At 43.9% G+C, this 19,212-nt stretch overlaps 1 protein-coding gene across 4 annotated transcripts in view; it reads right to left on the bottom strand.

Annotated features, from left to right (window-relative positions):
- The window catches only part of LOC311369505 (NLR family CARD domain-containing protein 3-like), a gene marked incomplete at its 3' end in the record, with an annotated part of 218,310 nt that overhangs the window by 170,801 nt on the left and 28,297 nt on the right, over positions 1-19,212 (bottom strand). The window contains exons 5-14 of one of the 4 annotated variants that reach the window (XM_084487689.1): positions 18,099-18,215; positions 17,335-17,451; positions 15,784-15,900; positions 15,590-15,659; positions 15,178-15,403; positions 10,601-12,386; positions 8,800-8,973; positions 6,717-6,890; positions 6,494-6,540; positions 300-434 (exon numbers count right to left, since the gene is read on the bottom strand). In XM_084487689.1, the coding sequence (XP_084343815.1) occupies positions 340-434; positions 6,494-6,540; positions 6,717-6,890; positions 8,800-8,973; positions 10,601-12,386; positions 15,178-15,403; positions 15,590-15,659; positions 15,784-15,900; positions 17,335-17,451; positions 18,099-18,215 (2,923 nt within the window). Of the gene's footprint in view, positions 1-299; positions 435-1,726; positions 3,210-6,493; positions 6,541-6,716; positions 6,891-8,799; positions 8,974-10,600; positions 12,387-15,177; positions 15,404-15,589; positions 15,660-15,783; positions 15,901-17,334; positions 17,452-18,098; positions 18,216-19,212 lie in introns of those variants that run through there. The other 3 variants (XM_084487688.1, XM_084487691.1, XM_084487687.1) reach the window with 3 other exon arrangements.

Below are 19,212 nucleotides of genomic sequence, written 5' to 3' on the forward strand. Positions count from 1 at the left end.
CCCATGATCTACCAACCCTCCCACCTACCACCGTCTATAACCCACCTACCACCGTCTATAACCCACCTACCACCGTCTATAACCCACCTACCACCGTCTATAACCCACCTACCACCGTCTATAACCCACCGACCACCCGTCTATAACCCACCTACCACCGTCTATAACCCACCTACCACTGTCTATAACCCACCTACCACCGTCTATAACCCACCTACCACCGTCTATAACCCACCTACCACCCGTCTATAACCCACCTACCACCGTCTATAACCCACCTACCACCCATCCTCCAGCACCTTGCTCTGGGTGCTGGCGGCGTGCGTGTGCGCGGTGATGTCAGCGTTCAGGAGGTCCACCTCCAGCCGGTCGCTCCGGTAGACGGCCCCCAGCAGAGCCCCCCTGCAGCGGGGCTGGGGGTGCCCTGACAGACCCTGAGGGTGGAGGGGGTGGAGGTCAGAGACACACAGACACCAAAACAGTCCAGTGGTCTGGGGGGTGTGTGACTGCCTGCTCTAAAGGTTGTGGGTTGGATGCCAGGTGTCCCCTGTCTAACCCGTAGGCGTCCTGGAGCCAGACGGCCCCTGAGGCTCCGTCAGACCGTCCTCCTACGCGCGTCACTGCTAACAAAATGGACCCTTGTTTTGAAAAGAGGAGTGTGAGGAGATCTGTGTTCACCCAAACGTATACAACACATATTGAAGGAACACAAAGACACACAAAGGGAGTCTTCTTCTTCTTCTCCTTGATTATTGAGGCAGTTGTCAGGGACGCGGGAAGTCAGTTTGAGTTGGGGTTGCTGAGAGAAAGTATATATAATGACGTCATAATAAATGATGCGCAACATTCATGGTTTACGTAGTAATACGGCCAGCAACATTTGACACCAGTTTTAGAACGTTTTACACTACAGACATGTTGACCACCAACATGCCAAAGCAGCTATAGAACCTTATTCAGCAACGGACAGATCACACACACACGGAATGGAGGTTTATTTCTGATCAAGACCATTTATTATTGATGCCGGACTAAAGCCTAACGTAACAATAACGGGACGCGTTATTGACAGCCTAACAGCCTAACGTAACAATTTGAACTTAATGTAAAAATAAAGAACTTTTACTGAACGTAACAATAAATAACTTCAAGTTGAAGAACACACACACACACATTGACTCAGTGAAGGCCGCACTCCAAAACCAAAATAAATAGAACTCTCCAAGGTGCTGATCCTGCTTGGCTGCATGGCGCACTACCAGATCTGTGACACAAATAAGAAACGTAACTTACTAAATGAACCCGTGGGCTCCACAATATAAATATTATAACCATGACCAAAGAGAGCCTGCACAGCGGCAGGAGCATCATAAGAACACTTTACCGACCTTAAGCAGACGGTAGAACAGCCAAGGTGGTCCTGCACTCAGGGGGGGTGGGTTACCGTGGTGGGGGGGGGGGGTGTTACTGTGGTGGGGGGGGGGTGTTACCGTGGTGAGGGGGGTGTTACCGTGGGGGGGGGGGTGTTACCGTGGTGGGGGGGGTGTTACCGTGGTGAGGTGGGGGGGGTGTTACCGGGGTGGGGGGGGGGGGGGGGCAGAGAGAGACTAAAACATTTGTTGTTTCATTTATCTTTTCTGATTAATATATTATTATTCTTAAGGCTCTTATGTAACATTATTTAGTAATAAAAGGAGAATGATGATGGGCTGAACACACGAGAACATTCAGTTGATCCACTGAGTTGTTTATTATCATTATGCTTCATGAACAAATACAACAGAAAAATGGTCCCTTACATGTACACAATAAACACAAGGACTGAAACAATAGAAGCTGCAGACTTTACTAATCATAAACAGGTGTGCACGTATCTTTAATAACTGAACATGTTCTGCGGCCGTTTGGTTCCCAACAGAACAAAAGGAATCAAGATTCAGTTTAAAGTCATTTACAACATGCAGCATTATCCCATAGACCTCTTGGTTATTATGAATGAAATATAAAATCTGATTAGGACAACAATGATGATATCATAGTCCATAGAACAAACATGTTTATGTCTGAAAATTACAAATATATAGTTGCATAAAAAAACATGTGATTTACCATCAATAGGTATTTAATATACATTTCAAATTAAAAATGAGATCTTAATAAAAGCTGCTTAGCGAACCCTATGGGAGATCCTTAAAGTCTCTTCCTTTCATGATTCATCATCATCAACTTTTAGGAAGCCCCATAAAAAGGAGAGGGAGGGGGAGACGGGGGGGAGGGAGACGGGGGGAGGAGGGGGAGGGGGAGACGGGGGGAGGAGGGGGAGACGGGGGGGGAGGGAAAGATGCGAGAGAAAGAGAGCGAGAGGGAGACTATAACTGCCCTAGAGACACTGACGCAAAAGCAGTGTGTGTGTGCGTTTCTGTGTGTGTGTGTGTGTGTGTGTGTGTGTGTGTGTGTGTGTGTGTGTGTGTGTGTGTGTGTGTGTGTGTGTTTCTGTGTGTGTGTGTGTGTGTGTGTGCGTTTCTGTGTGTGTGCGTTTCTGTGTGTGTGTGTGTGTATATGCGTGTTTGTGTGTACGTGTGTCCCGACGGGACACACGTACAGAGAGAGAGAGAGAGAGAGAGAGAGAGAGAGAGAGAGAGACTATAACTCACACAGAGACGCTGAGGACCCGGTCCCGTCCCACCATACCCCTACCCTAAACCCAGGGAGGAGGTCCTCCTGGGTGAAGGAGGTCCTGAAGGTGTGGATGTGTGTCAGTGTGTCTGAGGACCCTCCTCCACCTGGGGACACTCTGTAGAAGGACAGAGTGCCAGCAGGCCGGTCCAGATACACTCCTACTCTGGTAGAGCCAGCGGGGGGGAGAGGGAGGACTGTCTTTCTATTGTTGTACGCGGCAGAGTAACGATCATCATAACAATCAAGACTCCAGGACTCGTTGTTCACTCCAAGCAGGCTGTCACCACCCCCTCCTCTCCTTGTGATTCCTCTGTATGTCACTGCTATATCAACAGGTCCTTCCCACTCTACCTCCCAGTAACAGCGGCCAGTCAGAGCCTCTCTACACAACACCTGGGACCAGGAGTCAAATCTCTCTGGGTGATCCGGATACGACTGGTCCTCTCTGACCCGCGTCACCTTTCTGTTGTCCTCAGACAGAGAGAGGAGTCTGTGGGCTGTGTTTGGGTCCAGTGTGAGTTCACAGGCATCTGACGGAGAACAAGACATGATGAGCTACTGAACCCTTCTGCATCTTCATCATCATCATCATCATCATCACTAGTACTGCTGGAAGCATTGACATCTTAGATATGCTAGGATGCTAAATCCGAGGACGCTCAGGCGCTCAGGCACACACACACACACACACACACACACACACACACACACACACACACACACACACACACACACACACACACACACACACACACACACACACACACACACACACACACACACACACACACACACACACACACCCTCTTCAACACTTCAGACATCATAACTTGGTCAAAATTCAACCGTTTACCATCACTCAAACTATTAAACAAATCTACACATTTCTATCTTCGATAGTATTTAATCAGAATTTCGATATCATTTATACTTTTTTCAGAATCACAGTTTTAGTTTCACTTCAGATGAGTTTTCAGTTGGTCTCACTCTAGCCGTTTGCCTCAGCTGTTGCTCGTTGAGCAATCAGTGGACATCACAGCACTCTGGAGGAGTCTGGTTAAAGTCACGTGGTGGAGGGTAGTGTGGTCTTTGTTAGTCTCTGGCCGTTTCTCAATACCAAGTACGCAAACTACGGACTCGCGGACTTGGAAGTGCGTACTTGGCAAGTCCAGACTTCCAAGTACAGACTTCCGAGGACGCGAGTACGCACCTGTGACGTCACCACCTCAGCTCTGTTAACTGCTTTACGGCCTCATGTAGGCATACACTACTGAACAATTTAAACTAATGATATAAAACTAAACCCCAGCCTCTTTCATTTTAAAATAGTATGTCAATATTTTCAATGAATATAAATGAAAAGATATGCTTATCGTGTGTATAAGCTATTCACACAACTTTTTATATGTAGGGTACAGATGCGCGTGCCTAACTTCCTAGATGGAGACTATTGATATAATAATAATAACGAATGAGCGAGAAATGACACATTAGAATACACACACACACACACACACACACACACACAATATCAGCGACTTATACAACATAAACTAATTATAATAAACAAAACCCCAGCCTCTTTCATTTTAAAATAGTATGTCAATATTTTGAATGAATAGGCCTACATTTTTGTTATATATGTAAAATGTTCCGATATATAGCCTATTATTATAGCTTACATACTAATATTTTAAAACATGGGAATGCGAAATGCATCCTGGGATATTTAACGGTCCAAGTCCACACAAGTCACCTCCGATGCGTCCTCGGTGGAACGGCCAGTTTAACAACGCATCGAGAACACACACAGGTTTTACGACTGTACTTGACTTGATGCGTACTTGGAATTGGAACAGTACTTGGGCTACGACTGATGACGTTTCACGAGAACGCAAAGTACACAAGTACAGACGAGAATGCAAATTGAGAAACGGCCTCTCTCTCTCCCTCATGGACTACAACAATGGACTACAATAGTGGACTACAATAGTGGACTACAATACTGGACTACAATAGTGGACTACAATAGTGGACGTTGTCCGACCACTTTTTAAAATGTCAGCCACAGTTCGGCTTTCGGCCCCAACCTCATTGATCGACCTGGCAACGTTTTCCCACGCCAGTTTTTTGCTTTTGGTGCTGATTCCGGAGGAAAGAGAGCCAAACAAGATCTTATTTCTGGCCTCTACCTCCGAAATCAGCACCTCCACCTCGCATTCACTAAAGTTATTTTTTCTTCCTTTCTCCATGTTCTCCTTTCTCCTAACGAGCGCACTACTGCAGGCCTATTTATACGAATTAGCATATTAAATGAGGGAGGAGACGGGTGGAGATGGAAATGGGTGGAGAGACGGGCTCGTGCATGTGCGCTCAATTTCACGTTAATTGGGATGTACAAAGAGAATCTGTGTGAAATCGTGCTTACGCAAGGATTGATACATCCAGATTTTTTTCTTACACAACAACACACAACTCACTGCCTCCCTGCTTCTAGCCAATCAGCTAATAGCCACCACCAATATACTACCCGGCCTTCTTTCATCCGCCGTCATGTCTCGTCTCCACCTTGGATTATCACTCCTGCTACTCCAGACTCTTAGGACTCTCTCCTCTACTCCACCAACTTCTGGCCCACTCAGCTACACCGCCGCTGACCTTCACCGCCTCAACAATAACCATCGTCTCTCTGCTGCTGCTGCCCCTGCAGCCAGCACAGCCGGAATCCTCCGCCGACGCCGCTACATCCATCCAGGTTCTGGCCCCTCTCGCAACCAACACCTCCCCCATGGCTCACCCATCCCCTCACTCTGGACTAACTCTCGCCCCCCCGTCACCCCCACCTGCCGTACTGCCAACCTCACTAACCTCCGTTCCCCCTCCCCTGCCCCCCCATCCATCTCCATCTCCAACAAATCACCCGTTATATCTGAACTGCTACTGGACAATAACATGGATCTGCTCCTCCTCTGTGAAACATGGCAACAGCCCCTGGACTTCTACGCTCTCAATCAAGCCACTCCTTCCAATTACAGTTACATCGCCAAACCCCGCCTCTCTGGCCGAGGGGGAGGCGTTGGCGTTCTTCATAAACAATCCCTGTCCATCACCTACTACTACTGCTACTGAACTGGTCTTCATCCTCATCTTCATCACTAGTACTGTTCTTCCTGTTTCACGTTTATCTTCTCTACAAAAATGAACATAGAAAGACTAAATCATATCAGATGATAGCTACTATAGTGGACTAGTGTGCTATAGCTTTAGAAATAGTAATGCATATTGTTTATAAGATGTTTTAAGTTAAACGTAAATGTAAATCCCATGTGTGTGTGAGTGGTTATCCCAGTCAAAACAATGAAAAATGTGTACACTGAATCTACTCCCGCAATATTTACACGACATACACATATTATACATCAAAACGTTCATCATGATGAGCTGATTAATCCTCTGTAGTATCTAAGCTATAGTCTACATACTTTTCAAGATATTCGACTTTGAAAGGTTCCAATACACATCCATTGTGATCCACCTGTGTAAACAACAGACTGAACCAGCTGAGCTCACATACAGGCTGGAAACTAACTGTTGGTACCATAGACCTGGTTCATACATACAGTACATAGACATGTACACATACGTACACACACCTACACAAACATACTAGACACACATCAACACAGGCAAACATAGCGACACATACGGATACACAAGTCCACATGTGAATGAGCGGACGTCACCTCCTGCTGTGTGGATGGACTTTCCATCCCAATAGTGAGTGTGTGTTGTGATGAATCAAACAGACACTTACACTTCTTTAGAGCTGGTTTCAGCCTCCACACTCCACTGTGCTCCACACTGGGGGGGGAACAAAGTGAGAGCAGCATGTTGAAACATTCACCTTCATCATCTGCTGTCTCATCACGTTCTACACAACATGAGTGACAGCTGCCTTTTCAAACCGCTTCATCTAGCAGCGGCTTGAATCCCTGTAGGAGACTTTGTCCCCGAGTGGAGAGCTGTCCTCTCCATACCTGAGAGTGTCCAGTCTCCAGCGTGGATCCTCCAGTCCAGCAGAGAGCAGCGCAGCTCCAGAGTCTCCTGGGTGATTGTAGCTCAGGTCCAGCTCTCTCAGATGGGAGGGGTTGGAGCTCAGAGCTGAGGCCAGAGAAGCACAGCCTTCCTGTGTGACCAGGCAGCCAGACAACCTGCACACACACACACACACACACACACACACACACACACACACACACACACACACACACACACACACACACGTGTGTGTGACCTATTACTTTTCTGGAGGTAAATCTTTTCAACGTCCTCTGATGTGGAACTTAACTGTTTGATCATTAAATCTGTAAAGTTTTAGAGTAGAGTAAAAAAACAACTAAAGGGTAAAGGGGTGCACATTCTTTACCATCTTTCACCTCAAACCTAAAATGCAAACACTAGATTTTAGTGGAACTTCAACGGGGAATAAAGACTAACTAGACCGTCCATATGGACAGGAGGGGCGGTGAACTACTTGTAAAAGCATGCTCCCAAAAAGATAGTTTGTAAATCATTGCTCCAAGTCTATTTTTAATAACATGATCGTCACATTGACTATCTATAGTCTCTGTAGGCTTTCAGACTATTGTTGGTCTGTTGACATCACGTTTTGGATGATGGTGGACGTGGTGGGTGGCGGTTCTAGCTGAGTTTAACGTCTCATGTTGGGGCAGCTCAGCGACCGCGTTCCTCCGTATGTTGATCACATAACCCTGCAGGCTGCAATAAGGATTTCAATCCGCTAACAGTGGACCCCCGTCCCCCCCTTGTCCGTTACGGAGACCCAGAGGTGAACTGTGCCCCCCCTCCCCTTTCCCCTTCTCACTAGTGGTGGATTTCATGATTCGTTTGAATTAATTAGTTCACGTCGGTCAGTTCGCCAAGAAGAGTCGTTCGTTCGTTTGTTCGTTCGTTCGCGTTTCCGGTAGCGGTGAATCATGATTCTCAGTCACTGAGTCGGTCAGACTCAGCTCCTCCCTCGTTCTCATTCTCAAACTTATCACGATCGTGCAATGGTGCAAACGGTCATCAATCAACACAACATTAACTAAGTTCCTTTTAGCTGAGGAGAGCTTCATGGTTAGAATCGGGATGTTGTTGCCCGGCTGACTCTCGTGACTTCTCAGTCCTCGAGTCTTCACCGCTAAACACAGTCAGTGAACGAACGGCGACTCGCGAGTCAGCACGACTCAGCGACTAGTGGGTGGAGCTGGGAGTCGAGTCTCGGAGAACGAACGAGACGAACGACGACGAACGAGAGCGGCGAATCAGGTTGGTTTGTTTGTTTTAAAGAGTCGTTCGTTCAAACTGATTCGTTCGCGAACGAGCCACCACTACTTCTCACACAGCTTCTCTGACGGCACCTTCTCAGCGAGCAGGGCGCCTGCAGCCGGAGGGGGCGCCAATATGCCAACTCCCCCCACAGTGATATGAGAGATAATAGAAAACGGGTGGCTTAAATCAAGTGATCTGATTGGTTCCCAACTGTTGTATAATGAGCGTATACACACAGCTATGACGCCCATTCAGTTTACAGAGATCCGTATCACTCCACGCCTAACTTGAACTGTTGTTTATTTATATATAAAAGCAATAGCATAGTTCACTGAAGCCTAAAAATATGTTGATTGATGGAGAGGGTGGAAATGTTGTAAAGCAATAGGCACACGGTGAGTGAACTCGATAGTAGGCTAAATTGCCGGCGAACCGAGCTACCAAGCTCGCTTTTTCAAAATTGAGGGTATCTATGACTATCATTTCGCCATACTTACGTAACCGTTTTATAAAAGCAATAGATCACTTCAGTCAGTGAAATGTGCTCATTACACCACAGTTAAGGGCCATTGTCCGTCCCAACGTGCAGTGGAGGGACGGACAACGCCCCTTGACTGTGGTATAATGAGAACATTTCACAGCCTGTCGTGATCTATTGCTTAAATAGAAAACCGCTTCGCGGCACGGATGATTTTTTTTTTTTCTTGTGTGCTCGTGCACATGTGTCATCCCGCCCTCTGTCCCTCCCCCCCCTCTGTAACTGTTTGACTATTGAGTAAAACTGACCTGAGAGTTTCCAGTGTACAGTGTGGACTCCCCAGTCCAGCAGAGAGCAGCTTCACTCCTGAATCCTGCAGATCATTGGTACTCAGGTCCAGCTCTCTCAGACTAGAGGAGTTGGAGCTGAGAACTGAGGCCAGAGCTTCACAGCATCTCTCTGACAGATGACAGCCATCCAGCCTTCACACACAATAAACACAACATGTTAGGAACTGTGATTAAAATATCTCACATCTTTTACTGTTAACATAAAAGGACGTGTTAAAACTATAATTAGAGATGTTTTATTAATTGAAATACATTCAATCCATAAATGTTAATTTAATAATCTGTGTAACTTTTACTTTTAACATAATTAAGTTATTGTCTTCATCTTTATTAGAAAAGTGTTTTTAGTTGAACTAATGTTTAAAACACTGGATATTTAAATTTAGTATATGCTACACGTGAACCTCCTAAGATGGAGCAATTTGATTGGTTCTCTATCTCTGGATATTGGACAATATCCCGAGATTGAGATCTCAAACTTGGGATATTGGGGAGCGCGTAACGGTCGTCGCGTCACGCTAATAAAAACCAATAAACCGCTCATAAAAACTAATAAATCCTGGCAAAAAGTGTAATCTTGTTTATGTCACGTGTTCACGTGTAGTTTATATGAAACAATGATTCACCTCAGGCTCCGTGAATAGTCCAAATGTATTAGCCCCTGCTATAAACAATCTAGCTCCCCCAATCATAATTCTTTGGCGCCGCTACTGGTTACAACTAATAAGTAAATGTTTAAATATCACTTAGCTGGGCGATCTCTACAGAGAATAAAGTCCTCTCCTCCTTTGTCTCCTCCCTCTCTCACTCGTGACCTCTCACCCTTCCCCCAGATGACCCTGAAGTCTCTGTATCAACGCATCCTATTGGTTAAACCCAAAGCGTCCATATAACCAAACTACTGAACAAGGTTAAACATTTTAAAATAGTGGGTCACCTTTTATTAATAATGAACGTATATTTATGCATGTAACCTCATCAATAACTATTTATTTATACTTATAGCAACATATTTAAAGGTGCATTTAATTATTGATAAACAATTATTATTCATTCTTTAATTATTATTTCATAATAGAGCTTTTGAGTTTGACTTTTCACCTTGGTTACACAATATGACGTTGTGTATATTGAGATGTTATAAGTTAACCTCAAAAGATGTTTTCTATGTTATCATAACTTTTATATTCTACTATTATGTATGTTTTCATTGTGTATACTCCCTCTGTCCCTCTCCCCCCTCTGTCCCTCCCCCCTCTCCCCCTTCTGTCTTCCCCTAAAAGTAATAAAGTGTAATCTTGTTTATTTTTGGAGTGTTCACGTGTAGTTTATATAAAACAATGATTCACCTCAGGCTCTGTGAATAGTGAATCCGTGAACACTATTCACTTCGCCTTCGGCGAATAACTGTTAATTATTATCATTTATTTTTTATGATTGTTATGATTGGGGAGTTTGTTAAATAAACAAATCGTTACTGCTTTTATATCATAGTATTAATTATTTTGTGTTGTGCGTAATATAATACATTATCACTGAACGTACAGAGATGTTTTCTAGGTTATTATAACTTTTATTTTCTAGTTTTATATATATTATCTTGTGTGTATTGTTATACATGTTATTAGTGAACGTACAGATACGATTTGTATTTTATTATACCTTTTATATTCTAGTATATAATATAATATATATATTATATTAAATTTTATGTATATAGTGTTCTGTGTATTGTAATACATGTTATTAGTGAACTTACAGAGATGTTTTGGAGGCTTTGACCACTGGCAGCAGCCTCAGAAGACCCTCCTCTGAAGCAGAGTATTTCTTCAGGTCAAACACGTCCAGCTCCTCTTCTGATGACAGTAAGATGAAGACCAGAGCTGACCACTGAGCAGGAGAGAGAGATTTTGTGGAGAGACTTCCTGATGTCAGGTAATATTGGATCTGCTCCACTAGAGAACGGTCGTTCAGCTCATTCAGACAGTGGAACAGATTGATGCTTCTCTCTGGAGAGAGATCTCCATCTATCTTCTCCTTGATGTAAGACACTGTTTTCTCATTGGTCTTTGAGCCACTTCCTGTCGTTCCCAGCAGACCTCGTAGGAGAATCTGATTGGTCTCCAGAGAGAGGCCCACGAGGAAGCGGAGGAACAAGTCCAGGTGTCCGTTCTCACTCTGTAAGGCCTTGTCCACAGCACTCTGGTAGAGGAGGAGGAGTTTATCTTCCCCAGAGTTTGGTTGTTCTTCTGAGAGCAGATTGACCCCAGTGTCTATGAAGTGCTTAAAGACATAAAGGGCAGCCAGAAACTCCTGGAGGCTCAGATGGACAAAGCAGAACACCTTGTCCTGGTACAGCCCACACTCCTCTCTAAAGATCTGGGTGAACACTCCTGAGTACACTGAGGCTGCTCTGATATCGATGCCACACGCTGCCAGGTCTGCCTCGTAGAAGATCAGGTTGCCATTCTCCAGCTGGTTAAAAGCCAGTTTTCCCAGAGAAACAATGATCTCCTTGCTCTCTGAACTCCAGTGTGGATCTGTTTCAGCTCTGCCATGATACTTCCTGTCCCCCAGTATGGACTGAACCCTCAGGAAGTGGCTGTACATCTCAGTCACGGTCTTGGGCATCTCTTCTTCTCTCTGGGATGTTTTGAAGCAGTCCTCCAGAACTGTAGCAGTGATCCAACAGAAGACTGGGATGTGACACATGATGTGGAGGCTTCGTGATTTTTTGATGTGGGAGATGATTGTGCTGGCCACCGTCTCCTCTCTGAATCTCTTCTTAAAGTACTCCTCCTTCTGTGGGTCGGTGAACCCTCTCACCTCTGTCACCATGCCAACACACTCAGCAGGGATCTGATTGGCTGCCGCAGGGCGTGTGGTTATCCAGATGCGAGCGGAGGGAAGCAGGACGCCCCTGATGAGGTTTGTCAGCAGAACGTCCACCGAGGTGGACTCTGTGACATCAGTCCATATCGGGGTGTACTGGAAGTCCAGAGGAAGTCGACACTCATCCAGTCCATCCAAGATGAAGACCACTTGGAACCGATCAGATCTGCAGATTCCTGCTTCTTTGGTCTCAATAAAGAAGTGATTAAGAAGTTCCACCAAGCTAAACTCTTTGTCTTTCAGTAAATTCAGCTCTCTGAAAGTGAGGAGAAATGTGAAGTGTATGTCGTTGTTGGATTTGCCTTCAGCCCAGTCCAGAGTGAACTTGTGTGTTAAGATGGTTTTACCAATGCCGGCCACTCCAGTTGTCATAATTGTCCTGACTGGTTTATCTTGTCCAGGTAGGGGTGTAAAGATGTCTCCACATTTGATTGGTGTTTCCTCCTTGACTGGTTTCCTGGAAGCTGTTTCAATCAGTCTGACCTCATGTTCCTGGTTGACCTCTCCACTGCCTCTCTCTGTGATGAAGATCTCTGTGAAGAACTCATTCAGAGGTGTTGAATGTCCTGCTTTAGCGATTCCCTCAAACACATTGTTGAGCTTCTTCTTCAAATGAGACTTGATTTCATGTTGGCACTCAACAGCAGCAGATCCTAAATGAGAAAAACAACAGAAGAAATCAGTTAGCGGATGGTGGCATCAGTGGAAACAGGTCAATATTTCCTGTTAAATTATCCAAATTATCCAGTCATTTAATGAAAAAAGGTCAAACAAATCGCAACAGAAGAAAACTCAACTGATTTTGTATCTTCAATATGTCCTGAGTAAGGAAAAAAAAGCCCTGACGGATCCCATTAGGGGAAGGTTTCGAAAAACCCAAATATAGCCTATTCATACGCCTATTTATTATTTTTCTCACGTGACTAGGGTAAAAATGTTAACCTTTAGATAAATTACTGAGTTGATTACTGAGTTGATTACAAACAAAAAATGTATTAAAGTTTTTTTTAATTGTTTGTTACCATGGGCAAACGGTGCATAATCTAATTATGTGTGTGCTAATTTGCATAAATACCACAACAGATCTAAACATTGGGTAAAGCCTTGTTGAATCTCTTCTTAAATCTCTTCTTAATAAGGTCTGAATGGAACCCATTTAGGCTTCCCATGAGCATTAATTAATTAATTAATTATAATCCTCTAATAATTAATTAGAGGACCTTGAATGAATGACTGAATCTCTGCCCCCGGTGGTGACATTTGTTTGCCTCTATAGTCTTTTACTGTAAGATTTCATCAAGATTCTACAAGACTTTTCACCTGGCTATACCCAATGTTTAGATCTGTTGTTGTGTTTATGCAAATTAGCACATACATAATTAGATTATGCACTGTACGCCCATGGCAACAAGCAATTTCCAAAAACGTGTAATACATTTGTTTGTCTTGATGTAAGTAATCAACTCAGTCATTTTCATAGTGATATCTAAATGTTAAAGTTTTTACCCTATTCACGTGAGAAAAATAATGAAAAGGTGTATGAATAGGATATATTTGAGTGTTTTTCGAAACTTTCCCCTAATGGGATTCTTCTGGTCTTTTTTTTCCTTACTCAGGACATATTTAGGATACAAAATCAGTTGGGTTTGCTTCTGTTGCAATTTGTTCTAGGTTGACCCCCATTTTGGCATAAAATTACTAGACTAGAGGGCTTTGTAGGTGAGCAGAAGGTTTTAAAGGTCCCATGGCATGCCACTTTTTGGATACTTTTATATAGGTCTTAGCAGTCCCCTATACTGTATCCAAAGTCTCTTTCCCCAAATTCAGCCTTGGTGCAGAATGACAGCCACTACGAGCCAGTCCCACAATGAGCTTTCCACATGCCGTTTCTGTGTCTGTAGCTTTAAATTCTAATGAGGAGGAGGGAGGCGGGCAAGGTGGAGGGTGGGGGTTTGGCCAGGGTTGCCAGCTTGGGCAGTTTACCGCCAAAGCTGGTTTAGGATCAGATCGGCGGTTTTTTCGTAGCCAAAACACAACACTGACACGTCAGATCAAATAAGACAAACGACTGTGCTATCCTTCTTCCGGTGACACAATCAGTAGCATCTGTTACGTTCAGAGCTGGTTCAGAGCAGCAGGCAGCACACACACACACACACACACACACACACACACACACACACACACACACACTGCTCTGGCTGATGTGCCCCCACTACCTTCAGCTCACTTCACGTACGCACGCAGGCCCGCCCCCAAACATATTTTTATTTGAAATAAACAAAATGTTAAAGTGGGTTAATCTTGCAGGCCTATAGCCGAAAGGTCCACTCAGGGTTTTTCCACTAGTCTTTATGATGAGCGACTTTCATTGTTAATAAACAAAAGCATTGTTAACAGATGAAGGCATTATTTTCTATAACTAGATGAATAAAGTCACTGATAAGCTTAATTGGTTATTTAAGGTTGTAGGCTATTTGAATAGACATGCCTACATTGTGTTGTTAATAGGCTAATAATATGCAAATGCTGGATTAACTCCTAAAGATTACTAAAGTTAACTTTAGTAAGACTATGCTACTACAAGCGCAGATTCTGCCATAACAAACACCCATTCACAAAAACTGACGGATGTGGCGAGGGCGCATCGTCTTAAAGCTCAGAGGGCAGTGTTGGCAGTCTGACCTCTCCCGTGTGATTCTGAAAAGTATTGGCTCATGCGGCCAATTGCAATTAGCCTAGGGTGACCAGACGTCCCCGTGTGCCGGGACAGTCCTGATTTTGAGTTGCGTGTCCCTGTATTCACACACATGTGGCGCTTTCACGGTCCTAGCTCATTGTCTCATGGGCGGACCAAATTCTCTGGGCGGGCAAAGCAGAGAAAGGGGCGGTAACCTGGCCCCTTATGACGACATACGGGGAAAATTCCAAATCAGCCTGTCTGAGCTTTCATTTTCTCAAAGGCGGAGCAGGATACCCAGGGCTTGCTTTACACCTATCGTCATTTCTAGCCACTGGGGGACCATAGGCAGGCTACGGGAACTCATATTAATGTTAGAAAACCTCATAAAGTGACATTTTCATGCCATGGGACCTTTAAGGTCAACCTGGTGTTGGACAGGGAGCCAGTGTAGTTGGATGAGAACGGGGGTGATGTGGTCGGATGATTTGGTGCTGGTGATGATGATGTTTAACATTCTTTAACCTGATACCCCAACAATAAACCTTCACATCTGGATAAAACCATTTTAACATTAAAGTTAGAAATATATATATATATATAGATATATAGATATCTATAGATATCTCAAGATATGTGATTTAATCTGAGCATAACAAATAAGAGTCTCATACTGAATTAGCATTTGTTCTCTGTTTTGGAGATAAGAGTCTCTTCTGCCCTTTGAAATAATTGTCTCTGTCTTCTAAAGAAGAGTTTCTTACCGCCCCACAGTGTGTCAGCCAGTTCCTCCTGGTTCATCTCCATCAGGCAGAGCTTTGTGATGTCTACCACTCCCTCTATGGCGCGCCTCCTCTGCTCCTTGTTCTTATCATCCACCTCCTCCTCCTCCCTCTGACTCTCTGAGCATTGTGGGTAATCTGGGAAGTGAACCCTCCATAGCTTCTTCAGCTCCTTGTCTAGAAAAGCGTGTGCGTTCTCCTCAGCCCTCTGGAACAGAACAAACATCACAGAGAACTTTACTCTGAACTCACTGAGGACATCAGAAGCATCTGTCCTGGATTCACGCCCCGCTGGTCTGAAGAGGGAAGCCTGGAGACTATTAGCTCCACAAGAGATGCTTTCTTAATGTTCATGTAGAGCTAAAGTCAAATGTCTTGGTGGACATTTACACACCTTGATCAGCTCTGTTTGATGCTGCTGTACAGACTGAGCACTGGTAACCTTTGACCTCGCCTGGTGTGGTCTGTGGGACACACGCACACACACACACTATTGTATTTCCCATGACTTGTAAACATTGATATAGAATCGATATAGTCTGACAACAACCAACTGGTCTGTTTTCATCATCTGTTTGAAACTCCTACCTCTCCTCTGTGGAGGGACGTCCATCTTTAAAGTCAATCAGTCTACCAATAGAGCGGTCACTCTTCATGGAGACACAGCTGGGTCCAGGGGAGTCTGCTCTCTGCTGCTGGGCTCTTCTGGAAAAACAAGAACCAGGATTTATGGACGTTTGATAGAAGCTGTACCTCTATAATCTCTAGGGCTGTCAGGGTCTGGTCGGTTAATCGATATGCACTTGTTGGACCAAATTCTCATTGGTCGGACAATGGCTGGTGATCCTTTTATAAGGAACTAAGAGCTTCTTAATCCATTATTTTAGGGCGGGAGGGACAAATGCAAACCAATGCTTTTTATATTTGAGTGATACCACCTGGTATCACCCTCTCAACGTTGAACTGGACCTTTACTCCGCTACAAACTAATTGATTCCAAAGAAGTCATCCGTCCGGTAGCATTGGGTTAGAAAGGACAACAAAAAAGCATGACGTAAGTGTAAAGGAAGTGAAAAGCATTTCAGCTAAAATCGTAAGGCATGAGTACGTGGGTACGTATTGAATGCTGAGTGCTGTTCTACCTGTGGTCAAGTTACAAATTGCATTGTCATTTTTAGACATAAACATGCATTAATACAGCATACAACACAAACAAAAAACATTAAAAAAAAAGAGGAAATAAAAATCATTACTTGATATAAGTTGGTTATATTATGTTCTGATCAACCCATAGTCATAGTACCCTTATGTACTTTATGAGATCCACAGGAAAAGGTACATAGCCTCTTTTAAAAAGAGGAGGAATAAAAACAAAACAATCATGTAACACTTTGTGTAAACAAATACAATTTCAATTTGATTTTAAAGGCCATCTTACTTGTTTCATTAACCAAAAAACGCGGTAAAGAATTCCATGCTACCATTTCTCTGTAGTGCAGTGTTCTCTGCCCAGCCCCTGTTCTATAAGCAGGCAACACAAATCTCCTCTCTGATGACTGCCGTGTAGAGTATTTGTGTCTATCACAAGAAAACATTAAACTATTAAATAAATTAACAGGACTCTTTGTTGTTATTATATTTCTCACAATACTAACAAGAGAGTAGTGTAACCTACTCCCTTCGTGTTTAACGCTCGATAGGCTTTGAGTGTGAACACACCAGAATTGGCTTCTTGGCACGAATCGCAGCTCCATCCAGTGGGCCCCATTATATTACAACAGATGAAAGCTCAAATCAATTCTTGGTTGTGTCGTCTATAAACGACGCTGCCCGACGCTCCGTGGCTCGTCCGCTGACTGCTTCATATTGAAGCTCTGCCCTGACCGAGTCGACTCGGACCCAGAGTGGATCTGAAACCCACGACCTTCTCCAAACAGCCCTGACGTGATATTGAGGCTAGCAGGTAGAGTAGAACGCACTGTGGCGGATTCAGTTGATCTAAAAATAACGTGCACATTGTTTTATTATCATTTTTTCCCCATTGACCAATCGATTGGTCGGAGAGTTGTTGAAATTAAACAGACCAAGATTTGATTTGGTTGACTACAGCCCTAATAATCATCCCAAATAAATACTTACCTTTTCTCAATAGACTGAGTTCCATCTTTAAACGTGACAGGTGGATGCATAGAGCGGTCACTCTTCATGGAGACACAGCTGGGTCCAGGGGAGTCTGCTCTCACCTGCTGGACTCTTCTAGATTTCCCTCTCATTCACACCATGCCAACCACATCACTAAAACAGCCTTAAGAGCACTGCACAGTGAGAGTGAGAGAACGTGTGAGCCACTCAAACTTTGCCTTTATTTTCTATCTATTTTACTTTTTACTTATCTATTATTTTCTTTTATTGTATGACAATGTTTATATGTGAAGCACTTTGAGTCTGCCTTGTGTATGAAAAGTGCTATATAAATAAAGTTGCCTTGCCTTGCCTAATGCCACATAATAAACCTTAAATGTGAATATTAATGTATGTATTGAGTGTATGTATTGTGAATATCTTTATTAAAATATGACAATCATCCCATCTGTGCCCTGTTAATTTAATTTAAGTAATTGTGAAATCCCAGGAAAATTCATTTGATTTCATAATCAATTGGTCAGTTTGCTAATTCACAGAATAACAAATGAATACAGTATCCCCTAGTCTGTTTAACAGTAACCCCTCAGTAGTTGTACTGAATAACTAGGGCCCCAGTTAGGGCCCCGGTCGTTCATCATTGGTTACTCATTCGTTCCTCAGTAACTACCCTCGTTTACTTGTATTTACCCTGACTTGTAAACATCAGAATCAATATAGTCTGATGAACTGGTCTGTTTTCGTCTGTTTGAAACTCCTACCTCTCCTTTCTCGAGGGGCGTCCATCTTTAAGGTCAGGAGGATGACACATAGACCAGTCACTCTTCATGGAGACACAGCTGGGTCCAGGGGAGTCTGCTCTCTGCTGCTGCTCTGGGCTTCAACACAACACACACACAGCCTTTACTCACACTGCAGATAATTCTTCTTACAAGGCCGTTTTTAGGTGAGAGAAATCCCTCCTGTATCTGATTCACGCATATGAAAGCTGCCCAAACCAGAATTGAAAAGACCAGATTCCATGTGATTTGTGCTGTTCACACTGTTCTGAAAGAAATCGGATCGGAGTCAACTTTGAGCAAAATCTCCCTATCTCCCGCCTTCGCCCCCCCGATCCTTCACCTCTGAAGAAGCCCCCCTCCATGTCTCTGACTGGTCACTCTCTAAATCCTTACCTCTTCCCAACAGACAGATTTCCATTTTTCAACTGGTAAGATATATCCATACCCTCTTCAGGTCACGCTATAACTCTATAATCTCTATCATCTCTAGGGCTGTCAGGTTCTGGTCCGTTGGTTTATTGGTTAATCAATATGCACTAGTTGGGCCAAATTCTCATTGGTTGGACAATGGCTGGTGTTCCTTTCATAAGGAACAAAGAGCATCTTAATCCATTATTTTAGGGGCGTGACAGGCTATATTGTGTTATAAACAGGGGCGGAGCCAGCACCGGGGACGGGGTGTCACTGGCCACCTTTGGAACCTGACTGGACACCTTAGGTGCCACCCTAGTTGATTGACAGTTCACTGCATGTGTCATTGAAAGCAGCGTGATTTACACAAATGAGGAAGGCTGTCGAAGGCTCTCATAAACGTCTTGCAAGGCATGCACTTCACACGACAGAAATACAGTTTCTGTCGTGCTTTATTGCGTATATCGAAAAGACTACAACCAAGCGTAAACAGCCCCCCCATACGTTGCTGGTCAATGAGCAATGAGTCTTCCAACAGAAATCAATGCGAATTACAAAATGCGATAAATGTGCAATAAAACACGACAGAAACTGTATTTCGCTACAATACTTGATTTGGAACATCATCGAACACCACTAACTACTTGGTGAGTTACACATTTCTGAAAACGAACATTTAGGG

Source organism: Micromesistius poutassou, assembly GCF_964030765.1.
Source record: "Micromesistius poutassou genome assembly, chromosome: 24".
Lineage (NCBI taxonomy): Eukaryota > Metazoa > Chordata > Actinopteri > Gadiformes > Gadidae > Micromesistius > Micromesistius poutassou.